The sequence below is a fragment of the Notolepis coatsorum genome, assembly GCF_963971535.1.
Source record: "Notolepis coatsorum genome assembly, chromosome: 4".
NCBI classification, from domain to species: Eukaryota; Metazoa; Chordata; class Actinopteri; order Aulopiformes; family Paralepididae; genus Notolepis; species Notolepis coatsorum.
The window spans coordinates 207,771,570-207,798,434 of NC_140168.1; the positions used below are offsets into that span (position 1 = coordinate 207,771,570).

The following is a 26,865-nucleotide window of genomic DNA, read 5'->3' on the forward strand; positions in this document are numbered from 1 at the left end:
GTGGAGGAGAGGTGAAGAGGTTTGAGGAGAGGTGAAGAGGTTTGAGGAGAGGTGGAGGAGAGGTGAAGAGGTTCGAGGAGAGGTGGAGGAGAGGTGAAGAGGTTTGAGGAGAGGTGGAGGAGAGGTGAAGAGGTGAAGAGGTTTGGCTACAGGCGTGAGACCTAAAGGAACCCAGGCTACAGGCGTGAGGACCTAAAGGAACCCTGGCTACAGGCCGAGACCTAAAGGAACCCTGGCTACAGGCGTGAGACCTAAAGGAACCCTGGCTACAGGCGTGAGGACCTAAAGGAACCCTGGCTACAGGGGTGAGACCTAAAGGAACCCTGGCTACAGGTGTGAGACCTAAAGGAACCCTGGCTACAGGCGTGAGGACCTAAAGGAACCCTGGCTACAGGCGTGAGACCTAAAGGAACCCTGGCTACAGGCGTGAGGACCTAAAGGAACCCTGGCTACAGGCGTGAGGACCTAAAGGAACCCTGGCTACAGGCGTGAGGACCTAAAGGAACCCTGGCTACAGGCGTGAGGACCTAAAGGAACCCTGGCTACAGGCGTGAGACCTAAATGAACCCTGGCTACAGGCGTGAGGACCTAAAGGAACCCTGGCTACAGGCCGAGACCTAAAGGAACCCTGGCTACAGGCGTGAGACCTAAAGGAACCCTGGCTACAGGTGTGAGGACCTAAAGGAACCCTGGCTACAGGCCGAGACCTAAAGGAACCCTGGCTACAGGCGTGAGACCTAAATGAACCCTGGCTACAGGTGTGAGACCTAAAGGAACCCTGGCTACAGGTGTGAGACCTAAAGGAACCCTGGCTACAGGCGTGAGGACCTAAAGGAACCCTGGCTACAGGCGTGAGGACCTAAAGGAACCCTGGCTACAGGCGTGATGACCTAAAGGAACCCTGGCTACAGGCATGACACCTAAAGGAACCCTGGCTACAGGCATGAGGACCTAAAGGAACCCTGGCTACAGGCGTGAGGACCTAAAGGAATCCTGGCTACAGGGGTGAGGACCTAAAGGAACCCTGGCTACAGGCGTGAGACCTAAAGGAACCCTGGCTACAGGCGTGAGACCTAAATGAACCCTGGCTACAGGCGTGAGGACCTAAAGGAACCCTGGCTACAGGCGTGAGGACCTAAAGGAACCCTGGCTACAGGTGTGAGGACCTAAAGGAACCCTGGCTACAGGCGTGAGGACCTAAAGGAACCCTGGCTACAGGTGTGAGGACCTAAAGGAACCCTGGCTACAGGTGTGAGGACCTAAAGGAACCCTGGCTACAGGCGTGAGGACCTAAAGGAACCCTGGCTACAGGCCGAGACCTAAAGGAACCCTGGCTACAGGCGTGAGGACCTAAAGGAACCCTGGCTACAGGTGTGAGGACCTAAAGGAACCCTGGCTACAGGCGTGAGGACCTAAAGGAATCCTGGCTACAGGCGTGAGGACCTAAAGGAACCCTGGCTACAGGTGTGAGGACCTAAAGGAACCCTGGCTACAGGCGTGAGGACCTAAAGGAACCCTGGCTACAGGCCGAGACCTAAAGGAACCCTGGCTACAGGCGTGAGGACCTAAAGGAACCCTGGCTACAGGCGTGAGGACCTAAAGGAACCCTGGCTACAGGCGTGAGGACCTAAAGGAACCCTGGCTACAGGGGTGAGACCTAAAGGAACCCTGGCTACAGGCGTGAGACCTAAAGGAACCCTGGCTACATGCGTGAGACCTAAAGGAACCCTGGCTACAGGGGTGAGGACCTAAAGGAACCCTGGCTACAGGCGTGAGGACCTAAAGGAATCCTGGCTACAGGTGTGAGGACCTAAAGGAACCCTGGCTACAGGCGTGAGGACCTAAAGGAACCCTGGCTACAGGCGTGAGGACCTAAAGGAACCCTGGCTACAGGTGTGAGACCTAAAGGAACCCTGGCTACAGGCGTGAGGACCTAAAGGAACCCTGGCTACAGGCGTGAGGACCTAAAGGAACCCTGGCTACAGGCGTGAGGACCTAAAGGAACCCTGGCTACAGGCGTGAGGACCTAAAGGAACCCTGGCTACAGGCGTGAGGACCTAAAGGAACCCTGGCTACAGGTGTGAGGACCTAAAGGAACCCTGGCTACAGGCGTGAGGACCTAAAGGAACCCTGGCTACAGGCCGAGACCTAAAGGAACCCTGGCTACATGCGTGAGACCTAAAGGAACCCTGGCTACAGGTGTGAGACCTAAAGGAACCCTGGCTACAGGTGTGAGACCTAAAGGAACCCTGGCTACAGGCGTGAGGACCTAAAGGAACCCTGGCTACAGGCGTGAGGACCTAAAGGAACCCTGGCTACAGGCGTGATGACCTAAAGGAACCCTGGCTACAGGCATGACACCTAAAGGAACCCTGGCTACAGGCGTGAGGACCTAAAGGAACCCTGGCTACAGGCGTGAGGACCTAAAGGAATCCTGGCTACAGGGGTGAGGACCTAAAGGAACCCTGGCTACAGGCGTGAGACCTAAAGGAACCCTGGCTACAGGCGTGAGACCTAAATGAACCCTGGCTACAGGCGTGATGACCTAAAGGAACCCTGGCTACAGGTGTGAGGACCTAAAGGAACCCTGGCTACAGGTGTGAGGACCTAAAGGAACCCTGGCTACAGGCGTGAGGACCTAAAGGAACCCTGGCTACAGGCCGAGACCTAAAGGAACCCTGGCTACAGGCGTGAGGACCTAAAGGAACCCTGGCTACAGGTGTGAGGACCTAAAGGAACCCTGGCTACAGGCGTGAGGACCTAAAGGAATCCTGGCTACAGGCGTGAGGACCTAAAGGAACCCTGGCTACAGGTGTGAGGACCTAAAGGAACCCTGGCTACAGGCGTGAGGACCTAAAGGAACCCTGGCTACAGGCCGAGACCTAAAGGAACCCTGGCTACAGGCGTGAGGACCTAAAGGAACCCTGGCTACAGGCGTGAGGACCTAAAGGAACCCTGGCTACAGGTGTGAGGACCTAAAGGAACCCTGGCTACAGGCGTGAGGACCTAAAGGAACCCTGGCTACAGGCCGAGACCTAAAGGAACCCTGGCTACAGGCGTGAGGACCTAAAGGAACCCTGGCTACAGGCGTGAGGACCTAAAGGAACCCTGGCTACAGGTGTGAGGACCTAAAGGAACCCTGGCTACAGGCGTGAGGACCTAAAGGAACCCTGGCTACAGGGGTGAGACCTAAAGGAACCCTGGCTACAGGCGTGAGACCTAAAGGAACCCTGGCTACATGCGTGAGACCTAAAGGAACCCTGGCTACAGGCGTGATGACCTAAAGGAACCCTGGCTACAGGCATGACACCTAAAGGAACCCTGGCTACAGGCGTGAGGACCTAAAGGAATCCTGGCTACAGGTGTGAGGACCTAAAGGAACCCTGGCTACAGGCGTGAGACCTAAAGGAACCCTGGCTACATGCGTGAGACCTAAAGGAACCCTGGCTACAGGCGTGATGACCTAAAGGAACCCTGGCTACAGGCATGACACCTAAAGGAACCCTGGCTACAGGCGTGAGGACCTAAAGGAATCCTGGCTACAGGCGTGAGACCTAAAGGAACCCTGGCTACAGGCGTGAGGACCTAAAGGAACCCTGGCTACAGGCGTGAGGACCTAAAGGAACCCTGGCTACAGGCATGACACCTAAAGGAACCCTGGCTACAGGCGTGAGGACCTAAAGGAACCCTGGCTACAGGCGTGAGACCTAAAGGAACCCTGGCTACATGCGTGAGGACCTAAAGGAACCCTGGCTACAGGTGTGAGGACCTAAAGGAACCCTGGCTACAGGCGTGAGGACCTAAAGGAACCCTGGCTACAGGCGTGAGACCTAAAGGAACCCTGGCTACAGGTGTGAGGACCTAAAGGCACCCTGGCTACAGGCGTGAGGACCTAAAGGAATCCTGGCTACAGGCGTGAGACCTAAAGGAACCCTGGCTACAGGCGTGAGGACCTAAAAGAACCCTGGCTACAGGGGTGAGGACCTAAAGGAACCCTGGCTACAGGCCGAGACCTAAAGGAACCCTGGCTACAGGCGTGAGGACCTAAAGGAACCCTGGCTACAGGTGTGAGACCTAAAGGAACCCTGGCTACAGGCGTGAGGACCTAAAGGAACCCTGGCTACAGGCGTGAGGACCTAAAGGAACCCTGGCTACAGGCGTGAGGACCTAAAGGAACCCTGGCTACAGGCGTGAGGACCTAAAGGAACCCTGGCTACAGGCGTGAGGACCTAAAGGAACCCTGGCTACAGGCGTGAGGACCTAAAGGAATCCTGGCTACAGGTGTGAGGACCTAAAGGAACCCTGGCTACAGGCGTGAGGACCTAAAGGAACCCTGGCTACAGGGGTGAGGACCTAAAGGAACCCTGGCTACAGGGGTGAGGACCTAAAGGAACTCTGGCTACAGGCGTGAGGACCTAAAGGAACCCTGGCTACAGGGGTGAGGACCTAAAGGAATCCTGGCTACAGGCGTGAGGACCTAAAGGAACCCTGGCTACAGGTGTGAGACCTAAAGGAACCCTGGCTACAGGCGTGAGACCTAAATGAACCCTGGCTACAGGCGTGAGGACCTAAAGGAACCCTGGCTACAAGCGCGAGGACCTAAAGGAACCCTGGCTACAGGTGTGAGGACCTAAAGGAACCCTGGCTACAGGTGTGAGGACCTAAAGGAACCCTGGCTACAGGCCGAGACCTAAAGGAACCCTGGCTACAGGCGTGAGGACCTAAAAGAACCCTGGCTACAGGGGTGAGGACCTAAAGGAACCCTGGCTACAGGCCGAGACCTAAATGAACCCTGGCTACAGGGGTGAGACCTAAAGGAACCCTGGCTACAGGTGTGAGACCTAAAGGAACCCTGGCTACAGGCCGAGACCTAAATGAACCCTGGCTACAGGCGTGAGGACCTAAAGGAACCCTGGCTACAGGTGTGAGACCTAAAGGAACCCTGGCTACAGGCCGAGACCTAAATGAACCCTGGCTACAAGCGTGAGGACCTAAAGGAATCCTGGCTACAGGCGTGAGGACCTAAAGGAACCCTGGCTACAGGGGTGATGACCTAAAGGAACCCTGGCTACAAGCGTGAGGACCTAAAGGAATCCTGGCTACAGGCGTGAGGACCTAAATGAACCCTGGCTACAGGGGTGAGGACCTAAAGGAACCCTGGCTACAGGCGTGAGGACCTAAAGGAACCCTGGCTACAGGGGTGAGGACCTAAAGGAACCCTGGCTACAGGCGTGAGGACCTAAAGGAACCCTGGCTACAGGGGTGAGGACCTAAAGGAACCCTGGCTACAAGCGTGAGGACCTAAAGGAATCCTGGCTACAGGGGTGAGACCTAAATGAATCCTGGCTACAGGCGTGAGGACCTAAAGGAACCCTGGCTACAGGCGTGAGACCCGTACCTCCGCCACAGCTCTCGGAGCACTCCGTGAATCCCTCGTACTCCCAGTCGTGCAGCTCCTCTCTCTGGGGCGTCTCCCCCCCCCCCTCGGCGCGCCCCCGGCCCTCCCCCCCGGGACAGGGCGTGCGGTAGCAGGGCTGCGTCTGGGCGGGCTTGGTCCCATCGCACTCGTCGTCCGGCAGGTCGGCCACGCTCTGGGAGAAGGAGAGCAGCACCTGGCATCTGACGGAGCGGCGCTGGGTCCCGGCCCCGCAGGACCGACTGCAGGGGAGCCAGGGGCTCGGGATGAACCTGGGGGGGAGGGGCGGGGTTAAAGTTCAAGCTCAAGTTCAAGGTCAAGTTCTTTATTTGTCAAAAACAATACAGGGGCATTGCTTGCAGGTAATGAACAACAATGAATACAAGAATGGTAACAATACGTAGTAGTAAGATAAAATAAAATATAAAATAGTGTCTTGCGTAAAAGTGTATGTGCATGTTAAGGTGCAGGGTGTGTGTGTCTTATGCGTGTGTGTTTGTGTGTGTGTCCAATAACAATAAGTAGTAGTAGTAGATCAAATAAAATAAAATATCAAAATGAAGTAAGATCAAATAAAATATGTACAGAAAGTGTCTTGCGTAAAAGTGTATGTGCATGTTAAGGTGCAGTGCAGTGTGTCTTGTGTGTGTCTTGTGTGTTTGTGTGTTCATGTAGGGCAGGGGGGTTAAGAAAGTATGGCAGGAGGGCTACAGACATGGAGATGTGAGTCATGTGTGTCTTCGCACAACGCAGTTCTGTGTCATTTAGCTGGTATGCTGCTACCGCTCCGCGTGCCAACGCAAACCCCCGGACGTGTAGAAGGAAATAAAGTGTTTCTGATTCGGAAGAGAAATCACCCAAGTTTGTTTCCATATGTCAAAAAAATAAAAAAATAAAGCAGTTCTTTCGGCACCATTTGCCAAAGCAAATCTCCTTGATGTACCTGCAGTGGGCCGTAAAAAGTGTTTTCTGCTTTGGATTCTGGAGAAAATAGACAGGAATTACACTGTATACGGTGTTTAATTGATATAGCACATTTAAAAACCACTGAGGTTGACCAAAGTGCTGCACGATACAAAGTACAAAAGTACTGTAAATATAATAATAACAAAAACACAAGGTGTACAATTTACACAAACATTACAACAATACAAATACAATATAAAATGCACAGTCAAAGTAGAAACACAGATGTACAGCTCAACCTGAAGGAAAAGCCAGAGAGAAGAGCTGAGTCTTTAACAAAGACTTAAACATCACTACTATGGGTTGGGGGCAGATCTAATATGAGAAGCTAAACTGTTCCACAGCTTGGGGGGCAGCCACCCCCAATGGCTCGGCCACCTTTAGATTTGAGCCTAGATTTTGGAACATGCCCACACACACACACACACACACACACACACACACACACACACACACACACACACACACACACACACACACACACACACACACACACACACACACACACACACACACACACACACACACACACACACACACACACACACACACACACACACACACACACACACACACACACACACACACACACACACACACACACACACACACACCGGTGCTGATACCTTACGGCTGGTCTGCACTTCAGAACGCCCTATTGAGCTCAGCGCTCCAAGAGCCTTATGGGGAAAAGGAAAGCACACACAGGGCTGGTTCTTTTGGCCTTCCCCCGCCTCGCACAGATTTTAGTCATTTGCTGCTAAGTTCATAAACCGACAAAGTATTTGTGAAATCCAGTCCTGCTGCGGTTAATTGGACAGCTGCGAGGCATTAGGGCCGGCCTCTCTTAGATAAACCGCTTTGATGCATGTCCTTCCTCGTCTTTAAGAATGGATCACAGAGGGGAAATACTTGTAGATCAGCGGATCTTTATTGGCCACGGAGAGTGCTGGGAGGCCTGACTCCTAGACTACCACATCATCACCAGGGCATGGTATGTATAGATAGATAGATAGATAGATAGATAGATAGATAGATAGATAGATAGATAGATAGATAGATAGATAGATAGATAGATAGATAGATAGATAGATAGATAGATAGATAGATAGATAGATAGATAGATAGATAGATAGATAGATAGATAGATAGATAGATAGATAGATAGATAGATAGATAGATAGATAGATAGATTCAGACTGCTTCTTGGAGCAGTGCCCTGGGGTTTCTTCCCAAAAGATGCGCTCATAGTTTTGGAGACAGAAGCACAGAGTTTTGCCTACAAACGTCCTAATTGTTTACAAACAGTAAAATAAAAATAAAGGTAAAAATGTCTATATCTTGAGGTTCAGTAATCATTGAGCTTTCTAGTGATATGTGTCGCTAGCATGAGCAGGACAAACTATAAGCAGGACTTGGTTTTGGTTTTCAGAGTTTGATTTTCTGTGAAAGGGTTAATGTGCTTAAGGTATATTCACTCAAATATAATGTATTACCTGATGAAAACGTTCAAAAAGAGATCATGCAGCTTCTTCCAGTTACCTGGCAAATGTATTTAGATTTTTTTTGCTTTTCTATCTTTTTTCCACATCCCCCAATTTTTTTCATTATGCTAATTCCCTTCCTGGTCGTTGCGCATGCTGCCCCACTGTCGGTCTGGGGAGGGTGTAGACTACCACATGCTGCCCCACTGTCGGTCCGGGGAGGGTCTAGACTACCACATGCTGCCCTACTGTCGGTCTGGGGAGGGTATAGACCACCACATGCTGCCCTACTGTCGGTCTGGGGAGGGTATAGACTATCACATGTTGCCCTACTGTCGGTCTGGGGAGGGTATAGACTACCACATGCTGCCCTACTGTCGGTCTGGGGAGGGTGTAGACTACCACATGCTGCCCTACTGTCTGTCTGGACAGTAAAAAATTTCACCAAAATTGCATTCTTCCACCTTCGTAATATCGCAAAAATTCGCCCCATTTTAACTCTAGCTGATGCTGAAACCCTGATTCATGCTTTTGTCTCATCACGTCTGGACTACTGTAATGCACTTTTTTCAGGCCTACCTAATTCAAGCATCAAAAATCTTCAACTCGTGCAAAATGCGGCTGCACGAATACTAACTAGAACTAGAAAATTTGATCACATCACACCAGTTTTGTCCGCCCTACACTGGCTTCCTATCCAAGCCCGATCTGACTTTAAAGTGCTACTCCTCACCTACAAAATTTTAAATGGGCTTGCACCGCTCTATCTATCCGATTTCATCTCCCGATACTCGCCCGCTCGTGCTCTGCGCTCACAAAATGCGGGGCTTCTATCGATCCCTAGGGTTAAAAAGAAATCCGCCGGCCACAGAGCCTTTGTCTACCGCGCTCCCTACCTGTGGAACAAATTACCTGCCGTCATCAGGTGCGCCTGCTCTGTCGAAGCTTTTAAATCCCTGCTTAAGACTCATCTTTTCTCTCTCTCGTTCAACCTACCCTGATCTCACCTGGTCGGGGACTGACCTTTAGATTCATCTGTCTAGTTTAGTTAGGGTACAGGGTACTACATGGTACTACTGGGTAGTTTACTACAGGGTAGTTTAGTTAGGGTACAGGGTGCTGCATGGTACTACAGGGTACTACATGGTACTACATGGCACTACAGGGTACTACATGGCTCTACATGGTACTACATGGCACTACATGGCACTATATGGGACTACGGGGTACTACATGGCACTACAGGGTACTACAGGGTACTACAGGGTACTACAGGGTATTACATGGCACTACAGGGTACTACATGGCACTACAGGGTACTACATGTCTGCTTTTTTGCAGCACCACAAACATGGGAACTCTCTAACTCTTCAACTGATTAACAGTATTAACAGACTGTTAACAGATTAACAGTCAACGCGGTTTCATTGCTGGGTTAAGTACTTCTATTCTATTCACATAATATGCTTACTTCATATATCTACTCCATTTACATATATGCTTACCACTTGTATCTATTGCTATGTCCGCCTACTACAATCTCATGAGCTGTCTAACGCCTGTCCCGTCTCCCTGTCCCCCTATGACTTGCTGTCCTGGAGTGTTGACCGGAGTGTTGGACGATCCCGTGATGAAGGCCGGGAGGTTGCGACCCCCTCTGCGTGCCCCCCTGTCTCCGGAGGTCTCGTAGTGGTGACCGGAGTGCCGGACGTCCCGCGATGATGTCGGGGAGTTCGCGACCCTCTCTGCGCCGCCCCCTATCTCCCTGTCTCCGGCTGTCCTTGAGCAATGACCGGAGTGTTGAATGTCCCGTGACTAAGCCGGGGAGGACGTGACCCTCTTTGCGCCGCCCCTGTGCCTCAAATAGATCCGCTATCAGCTCTATCTTTAATCTTTCAAAATGTTCAGTTGCTATCGCTATTAGCTTTATCTTTAATCTTTCAAAATGTTCAGTTGCTATTGCATGCACTCATCTGTGTTTCACTACACACATGAGTGCATGCTTACCAACTGTCCTTCTGCAACACTACTATCACCAACATCTAAGAAGGGAGATCCCCCCTTGAATGGCCCTTCTAAGGTTTCTCTCCTCCACACTGCCTGTGGAGCTTTTTTTCCCTATCGTTAGGTTTTAGTGAGTTTTTCCTTACCTTCGCGTGGGGTATGTCTGGGAGTGCTTGCATTCTTTAATTTTTATTTTTTTTTGCATTCATCTAAAAATGTTTGGACCTTATGGTGTTCTTGTTCTGTTCTTGACTTATTGTTATGTTTTCTTCTTGACTTGTTTAAAGAAGACCTGTACGGCCCATAGGGACATTAACGTTAGGTTATGACTATAACCAAGTTCTGTTAGTTAGGGGCGATGCTTGGCATCGCCTTCTGCACTATCTCGCGTACGTGCACGCGTACTGAATAAACCACAAATGTACCTCTAATACCAGTATTAGTCTGACCACACCCCTCATCAGCTTACCTTCATAAGCAGGTGTGTGGTCACCTGCTCTCCTCCTTCCCAAGCTTTCACCACAAGGTGAGGACAAGGGCTGCTGCGGCGTCCGATGCCAAGCATCGCCCCTAACTAACAGAACTTGGTTATAGTCATAACCTAACGTTCTGTATCGTTAGTGGCTTAGCTTGGCATCGCCTTCTGCACAAGGGAGGCCAAGCGGAGCCACTTGGCTGACAAATACACCCCGCTGACAGCCCCCCAAAACCATCAGAACAGGGAGGGCCGAGCCCCCCCGACCCCCCCTAATGGAGGGTAGCCCCCCTATTAGGGACGTCACGGGAGGGCGACGGACCCGACCGTGCGAAGAGGCACTCAAGCAACTCAACGCACAGGGTGAGCAGACCGTGGCTTGACCCCACGACTACACACACGCACAACCCGCATGCCACCCGGGAACGAACGGAGGAACAACCTCGTTACTGCCCCCAGAATCACGGGGTCAAGGGCAAACCCAACCCCGTGGCAAGGCCGTAGCAGCGGAGCACGAAGGAAGACCCAGACCCACCAAAAGGACTGGACTCCCTGGAATGGGGGCCCGGAGAAGTCCATGATGCCAGCATCAAGACCCCACCAGGTGGGCACGTAGTGCCCCGCCCCCCACATCGCCAGCGTATTCGGACAAAGGCCCCTCAGTTACTGCACCTGGTACCCCAGGCGGAACCAACCAGGCCAGAACCTGCCCAGCTTCCGAGATCGGACGAGACCGGGCGTGTTCAGGTCGGTATGGCCGTAAGCCGAGCGGGCCCCGTCCCCCCAATAGTACACCGCCTGGCACACTGACCCTGCAGAATAGGCAGTCAGCATGGCCGTAAGCACACAAAAAAGGTTAACCAACGGAAGCAGGCAGCGCACCGGGGAAAAACCAGGCAACAGGCTGTTAACCCTAGCCTGGAGACTGCGGACGAGACAGGCGCCAGAGGGGACAGCTGAACACAGCCGCCCCGGCGGAAGGAGCGTAAGCTGGCGGTGTTGCATGACCAAGCCTCCATTTAACAACCCCCACCCAGAGGGGTCGAGGCAGAGAAGGCTGACACGATCGGCAGACGTCATGAACGTGCAGGGGCACCCTCAACCGGTGAACCCGGGAGTTGACACTGCTCCAACACACCAGGGAATCAACCACCTCGGTGTTACCCAATGCGGTGGTTGTTCCTATAACCCCTCAAGAAAAAACTCCAAAACACACCTGCGGGTATACACCGGCTATACCGCAGTACAAGTGTTTCAGTTTCCAAAAAGGGTTAACCCAGGCCTACGGGTCGCAAACATCACTTCGGACCGGGCCTGGCGGTACGGGAAGCACAGGGTCACCAGAGGAGGTCAAAAAACCACCCCCACAGGCCCCTCTTCGCCATGCGTGAGAGAGGAGCGAAAAATAATGGAGAACCAGCCCCTAAGCACACCGTACCTGGTATTCCCCGGCGGTCTCCCAACCAAGTACTAACCAGGACCAACCTGTGTAGCGGCCGAGATCCGACGAGATCGAGCGCGTACAGAATGGCATGGCTGTAAGCCATGACGACAGTGCTGAGTAAAAACATACCCAACCAGGGTCTCCATAGCGCTTAACCCTGTGACACCCAGACCGACCTGGCATTTTTCCCCCTGAAAAAAGCCCAAGTCCCTCAGGGTACCAGAACAGCAGATCTGCATCCCCGGCGGACAACGGGTTCAACTGATCTGGACCAGCGTGACCAGAACCAGTCCCGTGCCCTAACCACGCCGACATGCCTACTCCAGGAGAAGGGCAGATATGCGTGTTGATCTTAACATGAAAAGAAGGCGCCACCCAGACGTCGGGACGAACCGCGCCTGGTGGCCCACCCCAAGGGCGTGAGACCCCACTACATATGTTCAGATCCATCCCGTCATCATCCCCCAGACATGAACAAGAATCCGTCGACAACCCACCCAGGTCATGGGATGTGGTCGCCGGAAGAGGAAAAACCCCCATCTCAGTTGCTTTATAAAAACGCTGTTTCAACCACAAGCAACTAAGGCGTGCCAGTCAATCGCCTGTTTACAGCGAGCTAGCACTATACGCGCGTCGGGACACACCCCCATCAATGAACAGGCTATTTAGACCTGTCATTGAATCCCCAAGGCGCCCAGGGGAACGACAAGAGGGGTGTGACACTCCCTAACTCCAACACTTCTGGAATAGAAAGAAGGAAGCATCAACAGTATGTATCCCAGTCTACACAGCCGGGGTAAAAAATGTTCACATTTTTACATCCCACCACCCTCCCATAGGAAAGAGACGGGGATCCCCAGAGAGACTTCCCACGCGAGCTGTACAGATTGAAAAGAATATATTGCACCTTGAGCCATGTAAAAAACTGGTTTTAGGGCCTCCGGGGAAGAGGCACTGAACCCATACACACTCAATAAACGAATTGAATCGAATATACATACAATAGAAAAGGACCCTTCTAGAGGGTCCACTCACTTTGACAATCTGAGGAGGAAGGCTCTGTACTCTGATGGAGGCTTCCTCACATGGAAGAAGGAGTCCGAACTCACAGAAGGCCTGAGTAGGCGCTTGGTGAGGAGGAGCCCTGACCACCCCCCCTGAAAACAGATCCATCACATGGACCTGAACAGCACACGGAAGTCCTACCAACAGAGACGCGCACGGTGACGTACTCTATGGCGGGGGAATTCCTGCGGTGCACACGCCCAATATACCAGGCCGTGGGACCAGGAACTCCCTCCCCCCCCCCCCCGTAACGTGCCGAACCGCCACGTGACGGGAACCTTGAAGGACAGGGGGTGTACCCCTGACCGACAGAACAATGGGGAGAGGAAAGGTTACCAGTTCACCCCTTTACGACCCCACACCCATGATACGACGTAACGACAAAAAGAGAATATGACACAGTCATAGTCAGCTCTATGAAGCGTTTCACAGCTCCACACAGCGCACGAGCTAACCTGCTATCTGATTTTTACTAAGGAAAAACACAGAATAGAGAGGGCTCTAAGAACCCCGGTCCAACATACACATGTGCTTCTGTGGCCAGTACAACCCAGTTGTAGGTCACATGACACACACAACCCATCATCACCTACAAAAAATGGCAAAAACACTCAACAGAGGAACGCCGTTTTTTTCACAATGAGAGAATACATCATTCTTGATTAGTATCGACCACAGGCCTTGCTAAGCACACATGACAGCAACCAAACCAATTTCCCTTTAGGAAATAAGTTTCTCCAGCAGATTTAGCACAACCTCAGCAATCAAGCTGAGAGTTACATCGTATCCCTACCACACAAAAGACACAATTAATGCACAACATGTCTGATAGGAGGTGATAAAGTCCCCAGGGAACCGGGGGGGGAAACACAATCCTCCTATTTTACCCTCAATACGGCCAGTTAAAACAGGAAAACCTGTTAATGTGTGAACTCACTGTTCATTGTCATTACAGTCTGAGAAAGAACATTCTTTTACTCACTCGTCACCAAGCATAGCTTCATAGGTTAGTTGCCTTAGTAGTGAGTACACGGTACACATAAACACCATGATGTTTCTCACACAACAACCAGATCAATACATCACGATCTGCACGAAGAAGCTAACTGCCAGTGACAAAAACAGCTCACACACAACCCGCAACGTATCTCAAATGCATTGCAACAACACACGTTTTGGGAAAAAACACCGTTATTCACAATACATTTAGCAAGGTAAAACCAGAAGACGTGTCATGAGGTCTGGCCAACCCCGTACCTGCCCGGAACGCAGATCAGCGAAGTGCAGTCACAAGCCACCGTAGAACACAGCCGTCCCGTGTTGTTCGATCCGGGCAGCGTCGCCGCTCCACCAGTCGCTACAGTCCTCTTTGTTGACGCAATCCCCGTCTAGGCTCAGGCAGGGTCGACGAACATCCCCTGTCAAGGATGACGTCGTGGTCAAGAGTGTAAAACATGTTAAAATCAAAGCACGTTCAACAGAAAAGCATCAAGCTAACGGCTGCTCCAACCGTTCGGGTGCTATTGCTTCCGCTCGCGAGACGCCGATCTACGACGCACGCGATCAGGAGCGAGCTCCCGGCGGCGCGCGAGAAGCCAAGCTACCCCGCGCCAGGCCACCGACCGGCTAACCGTAAGCTATGAACATGTAAACAATGACATAACACTCACCCAGACAGGCCGCCGTTCTGAACCCTCCTCACTTTTTAAGAGAAAAGAGAAAACAAGACGTCAACACCGCTTCACAACGGTGACATTAACACGTCCGGCGGAATCAGCACAGTACCAACTGGCCTGTATAGCTGACTTTGAACATGAATCTGCCGCTATCGCACATTACATGCACATATCCCCTCGTGAAGGAATACTCTCATTTGGATATGAAAGATGGGGTCTTAACACGGTGACAGAGAGAATCCACTCGTCCAGAACACACAGGGATCACCAGTGTCAATGGTCGCGGCCCACTAGTTAAAACTATAATGGTCGCCAGACCAAGGCCTTCTGTCGCCTAGACGGCTAAACAAAGGACCCTAGCCTGGGGCCGGTTTCCATAAACTTTGTCAAGTAGCCCCCATAGCACTAACAGACAAGTGGAGCCCGCCAGCAAACACTACTCACCCAACCTGGAACGCACCGCTCCTCACAACAGCGGCATGTCCGACAGTTCAGCTGTGGCCTGACAGGTTTCACCCCAACAAACACAGCAAGGAACTGCAGTTGAGAAGCATGCAGCGGCGTGCTCCCAATACGAAAACCGGTGGAGGGTTTGTAGAATGATCATCATCTTCTAGACACTCCAGTACGAAGACAATATCGCCGTATTTTCTCGAAAATAGTGAGAGAGAAAATAAAGATATGATGTCAACGTATCCTTGTTTCCCAAGCTGTTCCTAATCCAATTTCTTCCATCATGGTGTCAAGTGTGGGGATCTACCGAGGCACCTCTTCCTTGTGGTGAAAGCGAGAAGGAGGAGAGCAGGTGACCACACACCTGCTTATGAAGGTAAGCTGATGAGGGGTGTGGTCAGACTAATACTGGTATTAGAGGTACATTTGTGGTTTATTCAGTACGCGTGCACGTACGCGAGATAGTGCAGAAGGCGATGCCAAGCTAAGCCACTAACGATACAGAACGTGTGTTGTCGGGCCTTATAAATAAATTTGATTTGATTTGATTTGATTTGGAGAGGGTATAAACTACCACATGCTGCCCTACTGTCGGTTCGGGGAGGGTGTAGACTACCACATGCTAATAATAATAATAATAATTAATTTAATTTATATAGCGCTTCTCAATAACCCGAAGTAGCTGACAATAGCCGGGAGCAAAGTAAAAACAAAGAAACAAAAGCAAAGAAACAAAAACAAAGAAACAACAAAGAAACAAAAACAAAAGGAACACGAGACCATGGGGGGAACAGGGAAGACAGCATGATAGCACAAAAGGACTGGAGACAGACATCCATCAGGTTGGAGGGGGGGGGGGGGGGGGGGTTATGGGTGGGGGGGGGGGGTTGAAGGCAAGGGAGAACAGGTGGGTTTTGAGGTGAGCTTTGAAGGTGGAGAGTGTAGGGGAGTCTCTGATGGACTGGGGGAGGGAGTTCCAGAGTCAGGGTGCAGTGCGAGAGAAGGCCCGATCTCCAAAGTTTTTGAGTTTGGATGTCGGGACAGTGAGGGAGGCAGTGGAGGAGGACCGGAGGCAACGGGTGGGGCGGTAGGGAAGAAGGAGATCAGTCAGGTAGGGGGGGGGGCAGGCTGTGGAGGGCTTTGAAGGTGAGGAGTAGTGTTTTAAAGTTTATGCAGTGTTTGATCGGGAGCCAGTGGAGAGAGTGGAGGACAGGAGTGATGTGTTCACGGGACCGGGTGTTAGTGAGGAGGCGGGCGGCTGAGTTTTGGACCATTTGCAGTTTACGGAGGGAGCGGGAGGTGATGCCAGTGAGGAGGGAGTTGCAGTAGTCCAGGCGGGAGGAGATGAAGGCGTGAATGAGGGATTCAGCAGCAGGGGGGGAGAGGCAGTGACGGATTTTTGCAATGTTGCGGAGGTGAAAGTAAGATATTTTTACGATGGAGCGGACGTGGGGGTCAAATGAGAGGGTGGGGTCAAGGAGGACACCAAGGTTTCGGACTAGGGGGGAGGGGGTGATGGTGGAGTCATTGATGGTGAGTGTGATGGGTCCGGATCTGGTGAGGGTGGTTTTGGTGCCAATAATGAGAAGTTCCGTCTTGCTGCCCTACTGTCGGTCTGGGGAGGGTATAGACTACCACATGCTGCCCTACTGTCGGTCTGGGGAGGGTGTAGACTACCACATGCTGTCCTACTGTCGGTTCTGGGAGGGTGTAGACTACCACATGCTGCCCTACTGTCAGTCTGTTGGAGGGTGTAGACTACCACATGCTGCCCTACTGTCAGTCTGTTGGAGGGTGTAGACTACCACATGCTGCCCTAGTGTCGGTCTGGGGAGGGTGTAGACTACCACATGCTGCCCTACTGTCTGTCTGGGGAGCGTATAGACAACCACATGTTGCCCTACTCTCGGTCTGGGGAGGGTGTAGAACTACCACATGCTGCCTTACTGTCGGTCTGGGGAGGGTGTAGACTACAACATGCCTCCTCCGATACATGTGGAGCCTCTTCTAGTAGTTAGTAGTCGCATCTTTTCACCTGACAGCGAGGAGTTTCACTGGGAGAACGTAACGCGTGTGGAAGTTCACGCTATCTCCCCCAGATCCCCTCCCTGCCGAACAGCCGCCTCGACCGACCAGTAGGAGTCGCTGTTTGGAACGACCAGGACTAGGCACCGTATAGCTCCCGTCGAGCCATTATGCATTCCATTAGCGCCGCGTTCTCCGCCACACGCAAGGGGCAAGATCGTGTTTACATCACCCGGCTCGCGTTCGACATTCTTCAGTGATTGAGCTGTCAGACCACAACCGAGAAGCGCTCTGGCGTTTTACAAGATGCCTCAATAAAGAACTCCTACTTACGGCTAAGTTGGGTCTTTACAAGGCGCTCGAGAGACGCTCTGTGATAGACAAACAAATGAATCATGAGCGTGAGTTAGACCTTGGAACATCAAAAAACCAAGTCGACAAGCGGGGGGCCCGAACTGTGTTTATCTTCATGCGTAGTTGGGCTACATCTGTTGGTCTGTAAACAACCTCGGGCGAAAACCTCGTTTTAATGTCTTCTGGGAAGTAAGATATTTTGTCTATAGACCTGGGGAATCGTGTGATATTTCTAAAAGAGACGCCTGGTGCTGGACACATTTCTGGCCTTTGGTCTTTTACCATAGGAGTTTCTCAAGGGAACCGGGTTTATATGGTTCAACTTATTCAATTGGTCTGACATTTGACGGGAGCAGAGTTGAGCGTAATTAAATGAGATCTGCGTTTTTTACATTTGAGGAAAAAAACTAGAAAAAAGTCACGGGTACAAAACTGGACCAATTGCAAAAGGAACTGCATTTGAAGCGAACGGTGTGGACGGCGTTATGAAACCGGAATAGTTCAAAACAACAGACATAATAATAAAACGAATGGAATTATATACTCATGATTACCTGATTCTTAGTGTGTAACCCTTTCACTACCACTCTACAAAAGGGTTAACCCTTTCACTGTGACACTAACATAAGGATAACCCTTTCACTGCCACACGACAAAGGGTTAACCCTTTCACTACCACACTACAGACGGTTAGCCTCACATTCACACATTCACTCGCTCGATGGAGGAGGCGACCATTTAAGATGCCGAACCTGCTCATCAGGAGCAGTTAGGGGTTAAGTGTCTTGATCAAGGACACTTCGACACGCTGCCCGGGAGGAGCTGGAATACGAACCGGGAACCTTCTGATTTCCAGACGAGCGCTCTAACGTCCTGAGCTCTGTCTCCCCAGTATGGGTACTGGAGCAGTGGAAACGAGTGAAGATTACGATAGAAAACATAATTCATCTCAACGACTACGTTAAAACATTTACCTCTATTGGTTGTAACAGTATGAGAATTAAATAATCTATACCTCACGTCAAGGATAACAAATCTACACACAGCATGGCTTGGCTGTAATACTTCATAGTTTGTTCCTCGACGGGTGTCTACATCAGGGAGGGGGGGGGGCTCACTCCCCAGGTCTCTAACCAGCGAAGTCTCATTAACTTCAAATCAATTAAGGTTCCAACAATAAAAGTGTTTTATTTTGTCACAGTTGTGGTGAGGGGGGGGGGGGAGTAGATAGATAGAGAGAGAGAGAGAGATGAGCTAAGATGAGCTAAGATGAGCTCCTAAAATATATTCAACTTTTAATGGAAGAACTAAACAGAAGGAAAAGATAACTTCACAAAGGCAACATGACACACAAACACAAACACAAAACAGTAAGCTGTACAATATCAGAAATTCATACAGATGGGACCAAAACAGTGCAGAACAATACCAGAAAGCAATTCATACCCCAAGAATCCAAACACTTTTAGATAACTTTCTGGATTCCACATACTCTTACAGTAAAGAAAGCCTCAATCTAGCAGTAAACAATATTAACAATATATACAGACAAACAGCAAAGGAGGCACAACTGAAATTTACTACAAACAAACCAAAAACTGCAACAAATAACAGATACAGATTGTAAAATCATTGGGAAAAAACTTAGAATGCTATCAAATCAAAAACACAGAGACCCCAATAATGCTGATGTACGATTTCTCTACTGTGAGACCCTAAAACTCTACAAACGTACACTCAGAATATAAAAAAAAACAATATGACAAACAGCAACTGACACTAATTGAGGAGGCACTCAATACAAACAACTTTTGGCAACATTGGAAACACATAAACAAACCACAAAACCAGGAATTGGCTATACAGAACAGTGATATATGGACAACCCATTTTAAAACACTATACCACACTGTTCAAATTGAGGGAAACAGAACAATCTCAAATTCTTGATAAATTGACTAAATTGGAGCTTGCCATAAAAGACAATCAAAACCCATTAGACTCCCCAATTATTATTATTATATAAGAAAATACAAACTCTTAAATCTAAAAAGGTTTGTGGACCTGATGGCATCTTGAATGAGATGATGAAAAATATGAACAAGAAATTCCAATTGCCTATATTAAAACTATTCAATTTGGTCCTGAGTGTAGGATATTTTCCTGACATCTGGAATCACGGACTCATAAGCCCAATCTAAAAAAGCAGAGACAAATTTGACCCTAATAATTACAGAGGCATCTGTGTGAACAGTAATCTGGGGAAGGTTTTCTGTAGTATTATGAATACCAGACTTTTAAACTTCCTTACCAAGCACAATGTCTTGAGTAAAAGCCAAATTGGATTTATACCAAAACACCGCACAACCGATCATATTTACACCCTACATACCCTAATTGATAAACATATAAACCAAAATAAAACCAAAATATATGCCTGTTTTATTGACTTCCAAAAGGCTTTTGATTCTATTTGGCATACAGGACTGTTCTATAAAGTTATAGAGAGTGGTGTAGGGGGCAAAACATATGATATTATTAAATCAATGTATTCTGGTAATATGTGCAGCGTAAAAATTGGCAAAAAACAAACAGAATTCTTTACCCAAGGGCGAGGCGTTCGTCAGGGCTGCAACCTCAGCCCGACACTCTTCAATATCTATATTAATGAATTGGCTAATATACTAGAAAAGTCCTCTGCCCCCGGTGTAAGTCTCCACAATCAAGAATTGAAATACCTGCTCTTTGCAGATGACCTGGTTGTGTTGTAGGACTCCGCTCAACTCTGCAACGCTTCAATACCGCCACCTGGTGGCCGATCGGCGAGTTGCCAAAACCGGAAGTGCCCGGAAGTGCTTAGTCCGTCCCCTATTCGCTATCGCTCGCGGGACTCTATCCAGACACTGTGTATATCGATCCGTTGCCATAACTCAATAAACAACATGATTGGACGTATATTAGTATTATACAAACCGGAACTGGATCACCTAGATCAACATCACATAACTGGGATCTGTTTGCGCCAGTGTGATCGCCCAACGGTAAGAGGAAGCTGCCGTGAGTTTCAGCGTTTTTGATTATTATCCATACAAACTGCTCTGATCTATATATCACCCATACTACATGAATCATTTAACGTCGGTCATTGCATTATAAACGACCCCCCCCCCCCCCCCCCCCTCCGGTCACCAGCAGATGACCAGTCATGACGTTTAGGATCATGTACAGTTGACATTTTTTATATAACGTTGATCGGTATCAAACTGCATTTGATCATCTAATAATTATATGCATTTATGGCTATATCTCACGTTCTATGAAATACAGCAGAAAACGATAAAAACATATTTATACTCTGGACGGTATTTTAGTATGAATGTGTGAATGAAAAAGTAAAACGTTCCTACATCCTGAACGATAGATAATTGATGTTGAATGGGCCATAGTAATGTCAATTTAGCAATACAATTTAAAAAGTTATAGCCCTGCAAAGAAGGTGAACATCTCCATAGACAAATAGTGCTGGCAGAGAGGCTACAAGGATGGATAAGCTCCGGCAGAGAATGGGTTAAAAATGGGCAAATATTACATATGGTTAAAAATAAAGAAAGAACTCCTATTAACAGAAAAGGATTTGTTTATTTGTGCAATATATATCCCCCCCTCCGAATCCCCCTACTTCTCAGAGGACATTTTCCCTACCCTTGAGACAGAGACATGCCATTACCAGGCCCAGGGAAATGTGCTCATCTGTGGGGACACCAACGCACAGGAACACTTGCTGACCTCACAGATCCACAAGGAGACATTTACATCTCAAATGAAAATGTCTCTCACACTTTCACTCTCCCCCACAGGAGCAATAGTGACCAGGTCATCAACAGGAGTGGACGAGACCTCCTGCAGCTCTGTCAGAGCCTCAGTCTGTACTTTGTCAATGGTAGAGTTCGGGGGGACAGCCTAGGTAGATTCACCTACTGCTCACCTCTTGGCCACAGTACTGTAGATTATATGATCACAGACCCTTCCTATCTCAGCTCATTCACTGTGAAACCACTAACCCCTCTGTCTGATCACAGCCAAATTACCCTGTTTATTAAAAGATCAGACACAACAATGGCACAAACACAAAACAGTAAGCTGTACAATATCAGAAATTCATACAGATGGGACCAAAACAGTGCAGAACAATACCAGAAAGCAATTCATACCCCAAGAATCCAAACACTTTTAGATAACTTTCTGGATTCCACATACTCTTACAGTAAAGAAAGCCTCAATCTAGCAGTAAACAATATTAACAATATATACAGACAAACAGCAAAGGAGGCACAACTGAAATTTACTACAAACAAACCAAAAACTGCAACAAATAACAGATACAGATTGTAAAATCATTGGGAAAAAACTTAGAATGCTATCAAATCAAAAACACAGAGACCCCAATAATGCTGATGTACGATTTCTCTACTGTGAGACCCTAAAACTCTACAAACGTACACTCAGAATAAAAAAAAAAACAATATGACAAACAGCAACTGACACTAATTGAGGAGGCAATCAATACAAACAACTTTTGGCAACATTGGAAACACATAAACAAACCACAAAAACAGGAATTGGCTATACAGAACAGTGATATATGGACAACCCATTTTAAAACACTATACCACACTGTTCAAATTGAGGGAAACACAGAACAATCTCAAATTCTTGATAAATTGACTAAATTGGAGCTCGCCATAAAAGACAATCAAAACCCATTAGACTCCCCAATTATTATTATTATTATATAAGAAAATACAAACTCTTAAATCTAAAAAGGTTTGTGGACCTGATGGCATCTTGAATGAGATGATGAAAAATATGAACAAGAAATTCCAATTGGCTATATTAAAACAATTCAATTTGGTCCTGAGTGTAGGATATTTTCCTGACATCTGGAATCACGGACTCATAAACCCAATCTAAAAAAGCAGAGACAAATTTGACCCTAATAATTACAGAGGCATCTGTGTGAACAGTAATCTGGGGAAGGTTTTCTGTAGTATTATGAATACCAGACTTTTAAACTTCCTTACCAAGCACAATGTCTTGAGTAAAAGCCAAATTGGATTTATACCAAAACACCGCACAACCGATCATATTTACACCCTACATACCCTAATTGATAAACATATAAACCAAAATAAAACCAAAATATATGCCTGTTTTATTGACTTCCAAAAGGCTTTTGATTCTATTTGGCATACAGGACTGTTCTATAAAGTTATAGAGAGTGGTGTAGGGGGCAAAACATATGATATTATTAAATCAATGTATTCTGGTAATATGTGCAGCGTAAAAATTGGCAAAAAAAAACAGAATTCTTTACCCAAGGGCGAGGCGTTCGTCAGGGCTGCAACCTCAGCCCGACACTCTTCAATATCTATATTAATGAATTGGCTAATATACTAGAAAAGTCCTCTGCCCCCGGTGTAAGTCTCCACAATCAAGAAATGAAATACCTGCTCTTTGCAGATGACCTGGTTGTGTTGTCCCCCACAGCAGACGGCCTACAGCAGAGCCTGGACCTGCTAGAGCCCTGGCAGTAAACCCCAAAAAGACCAAAATAATGATATTCCAAAAAAGATCCAGATCTCAGGACGTCCTACCAAAGTTCTCAATTGGTACAAAACATGTAGAGTACTGTACACATTACACCTATTTAGGCCTAAAACTAAGTTCAACTGGACATTTTAAGGAAGCAGTCAATGATCTGATAGAAAAAGCACGCCAGGCTTTCTATGCCACAAAAATAAATATACAAACAGAAATACCAACTCGAATCTGGTTAAAATGTATTGAATGTGTTATTGAACCAATTGCACTCTATGGCAGTGAGGTGTGGGGTCCACTTACAAAACAAGACTTTACTAAATGGGACAAACACCCCATTGAGACCCTGCATGCAGAGTTCTGTAAGATTCTCCTACATGTCCAGAGGAAAACTACAAACAATGCATGCAGGGCAGAATTAGGCCGTTACCCACTAATACTAAAAATACAAAAAAGAGCAATTAACTTTTGGACACACCTAAAACAAAGTGACCCCCTCTCGTACCATTATCAAGCCCTGCAGTGCCAAGAGCTGAGGAGCAGCAGGAACCCCCTTACCCAGCTGGTCCTGAGGCTGAGTCGACAAACCTGCTCTCTTAACACATCTCAGGAACAGAACACATCACCAATCAGAATAAATCAAATGACTACACAGCTAAAACAAAACTACATCACCTATTGGAAAACACAAACAAAAGCACAGAGCAAAATGCAGTGCTATCTGGCTCTAAATCGACAGTACACCATAGCAGATTATTTGAGCATGGTGACTGATCAACAACTAAAAAGAACCTTGACAAAATACAGACTGAGTGAGCACAGCCTCGCTGTTGAAAGGGGAAGGCACAGGGAAACCTGGCTTCCTGCAGAGCAAAGGCTGTGCTGTCATTGCATCATCAGTGAGCCAGAAACTGAGTTGCACTTCCTCACCAAATGTGAAAAATATAAATATATTAGAGAAACGCATTTAAAAGAATTTGAACTAATAACAAAAGGTTTTCTTGCACTACCAGATGAAAACTACCAGTCCTACTAGGGGAGGACTCAACAAGCTGTGAGCTAGCAGCAGCCTATGTTGCTGCCTGCCATAGACTGAGGGACAGTGAGTGAGATGAAAACTACCAGTCCTACTAGGGGAGGACTCAACAAGCTGTGAGCTAGCAGCAGCATATGTTGCTGCCTGCCATAGACTGAGGGACAGTGAGTGACAGTCACCTGACATGTTTATGCCATAATAATTTATGTTCTATTTTATGATGATTTTTTTTATGTACTATGACATTAATATCTGTTTTGTAATCCATGTTTATGTTATTAATCATTTGCTTTGGCACATGTACAAGTTGCGTCATGCCAATAAAGCCATTTGAATTGAATTGAATGAATTGAATTGAATTGAAAGAGAGAGAGAGAGAGAGAGAGAGAGAGAGAGAGAGAGAGAGAGAGAGAGAGAGAGAGAGAGAGAGAGAGAGAGAGAGAGAGAGAGAGGGGGAGAAAAGGAGGGAGAAAACTTGGCCAAGTCGGGGAACATGCAGAGTTAAAAATTTTCAGGCAGTTGCACAGCGGTGGTTAGTGGCCGGCTTCAGGCCTGGCGAAGGAGGTGCAATAAGTCTAACGCAGGAATGTCCTCCTCCTTCCCCTCACATCCGTAACCTGGCCCCATATGGCAGGCAGATATTGTTGTTGGCCGCTGAGCGACAGCATATTAAACGCAGATATTTATGTACTTTTTGGGGGGAAGACATGCTTTTTGCCATAGAACAAATCATATGTTTTGGCATTGATCTTCTTGCTCTCTCTCTCTCTCTCTCTCTCTCTCTCTCTCTCTCTCTCTCTCTCTCTCTCTCTCCCCCCCCCCCCCTCTCTCTCTCTCTCTCTCTCTCTCTCTCTCTCTCTCTCTCTCTCTCTCTCTCTCTCTCTTTTTCTCTCTCTCTCTGTATCCTCTCCCGGAGATAAGTCAGAGAAGGAGATGTTTTCATGTAAGTCATACAGGGTGCCGGGGATCATTCTCGACATCCGTCTTCACTGAGAAAATCTTCACAAGTCGATAGATGATCTGGAGGCTTGAGCGCTGGAGGTTTACTGAGGCAACGTTGACGTGGCCAACGGCTCCGCGGTCCACTGCTTTTCAAGAAGCTATTTCCCCCCGTCTACCTACGACGTCCTTTTATATAGTCGAGCCTTTTCATAGACTTAATCCTTTCACTACCACACTACAGAAGGTTAACCCTTTCACTACCACACAACAAAATGTTGACCTTTCACTACCACACTACAGAAGGGTAACCTTTCACTACCACACTACAGAAGGTTAACCTTTCACTACCACACTACAGAAGGGTAACCTTTCACTACCACACTACAGAAGGTTAACCTTTCACTACCACACTACAGAAGGTTAACCTTTCACTACCACACTACAGAAGGTTAACCCTTTCACTACACACTACAGAAGGTTAACCTTTCACTACCACACTACAGAAGGTTAACCTTTCACTACCACACTACAGAAGGTTAACCCTTTCACTACCACACTACAGACGGTTAACCTTTCACTACCGCACTACAGAAGGTTAACCTTTCACTACCACACTACAGACGGTTAACCTTTCACTACCACACTACAGACGGTTAACCCTTTCACTACCACACTACAGACGGTTAACCGTCTGTAGTGTGGTAGTGAAAGGGTTAACCTTCTGTAGTGTGGTAGTGAAAGGGTTAAAACACTTTTTGTGAACCGACCAACTGACAGAGCTAGAGCTATAGAGCTGCTGGTCGCAGCTAGTAAGCACACAAACGTATTACGATACGAAATGGTGTCTCAATTAGGGATGGGCATTTTAAAGAAAAATCTTAGATCGATTGATCGCATGCTACTCGAGTGATCGTGTATTACTCGAAAAGGGAAGAAAAACTAACAAATATATATATATTTAGAATTTTTTATTTCTATTTTATTTATTTTTTACTTAATTTTGTTCATTCACGTATATGTTAAGGAAACCAACAAACAGTTATAATCTTACACATACATGTGAAACAATTATGTGCAAAAAAAATAAAAAATCATTCAGATTCAGATCGATTTTCCTCATAGCTACGAGTAATCGATTACTCACGCCCATCCCTAGTCTCAATGAAAGGCAAGCCACGGCCGCACCCCGTCGTGCTCAAAAAACTAAAACTGGGAGAACGTCCGTTGAGACGAACTGTTCCATGTGTGGATACATCACGCGTCGTCACGGTAACGCACAGTCCCCCCCCCCCCCCCCCCCCCCCCCCCCCCCCCGCCGAGTCAACCTCCATTTCACCTCCAGGTAAATCACAGCCGGCGAAGGGCTGTTGTCGAAACCGCGTATCTGGGACACCGGCTATCGCTCCCCCCCTGTGGCGTGACGCTAAATCTGTAAAACGGATATTTAATGTTGTAAATCTCTCCGTCTTTTTGTGTTATCGGGGCTTTGCACCTGGAGCCTGTATGGCTTTAGCAGCGACCTTGTCCCCCTGTAACCTAAATCATCAACGCGCTCGTCGGTACACCTGCATGCTGCTTCCAACGGAGCCCCCCCCCCCGCCGACCCCTGGCAGGAAATGGGCTGTTCGTGGGTCACGTGACACGGGTGACAATGCCAATTGGATTAAGTGGGGGGGGGGGGGGGGGGGGGGGTCGCCTCGCCAAGTTCTGTATGGGAACTGACAGGTTTGCAGGACGCTCCATTTCACTGTAAGGTTTCGTACTCAAAGCGTACTGTTACTGTATGTGGTTATGGGCTCAGAGCAGCCTGGAAATAAAAAGCTTGGATACAATATTTCCAACGTAGAACTGCAGTTTCTATCAAACGCTGCTTAGATTAGATTCAAATTTATTGTCAACTAACGCCTAATGGAGCCTGAATGTACAG

At 48.3% G+C, this 26,865-nt stretch overlaps 1 protein-coding gene across 1 annotated transcript in view; it reads right to left on the minus strand.

Annotated features, from left to right (window-relative positions):
* The window catches only part of LOC311226799 (ADAMTS-like protein 1), a gene marked incomplete at both ends in the record, with an annotated part of 194,940 nt that overhangs the window by 64,608 nt on the left and 103,467 nt on the right, over nt 1–26,865 (minus strand). Inside the window, one exon of the mRNA XM_084312203.1 lies at nt 5,399–5,688. Coding sequence (XP_084168329.1) covers nt 5,399–5,688 — 290 coding nt within the window. The remainder of the gene's footprint in view (nt 1–5,398; nt 5,689–26,865) is intronic.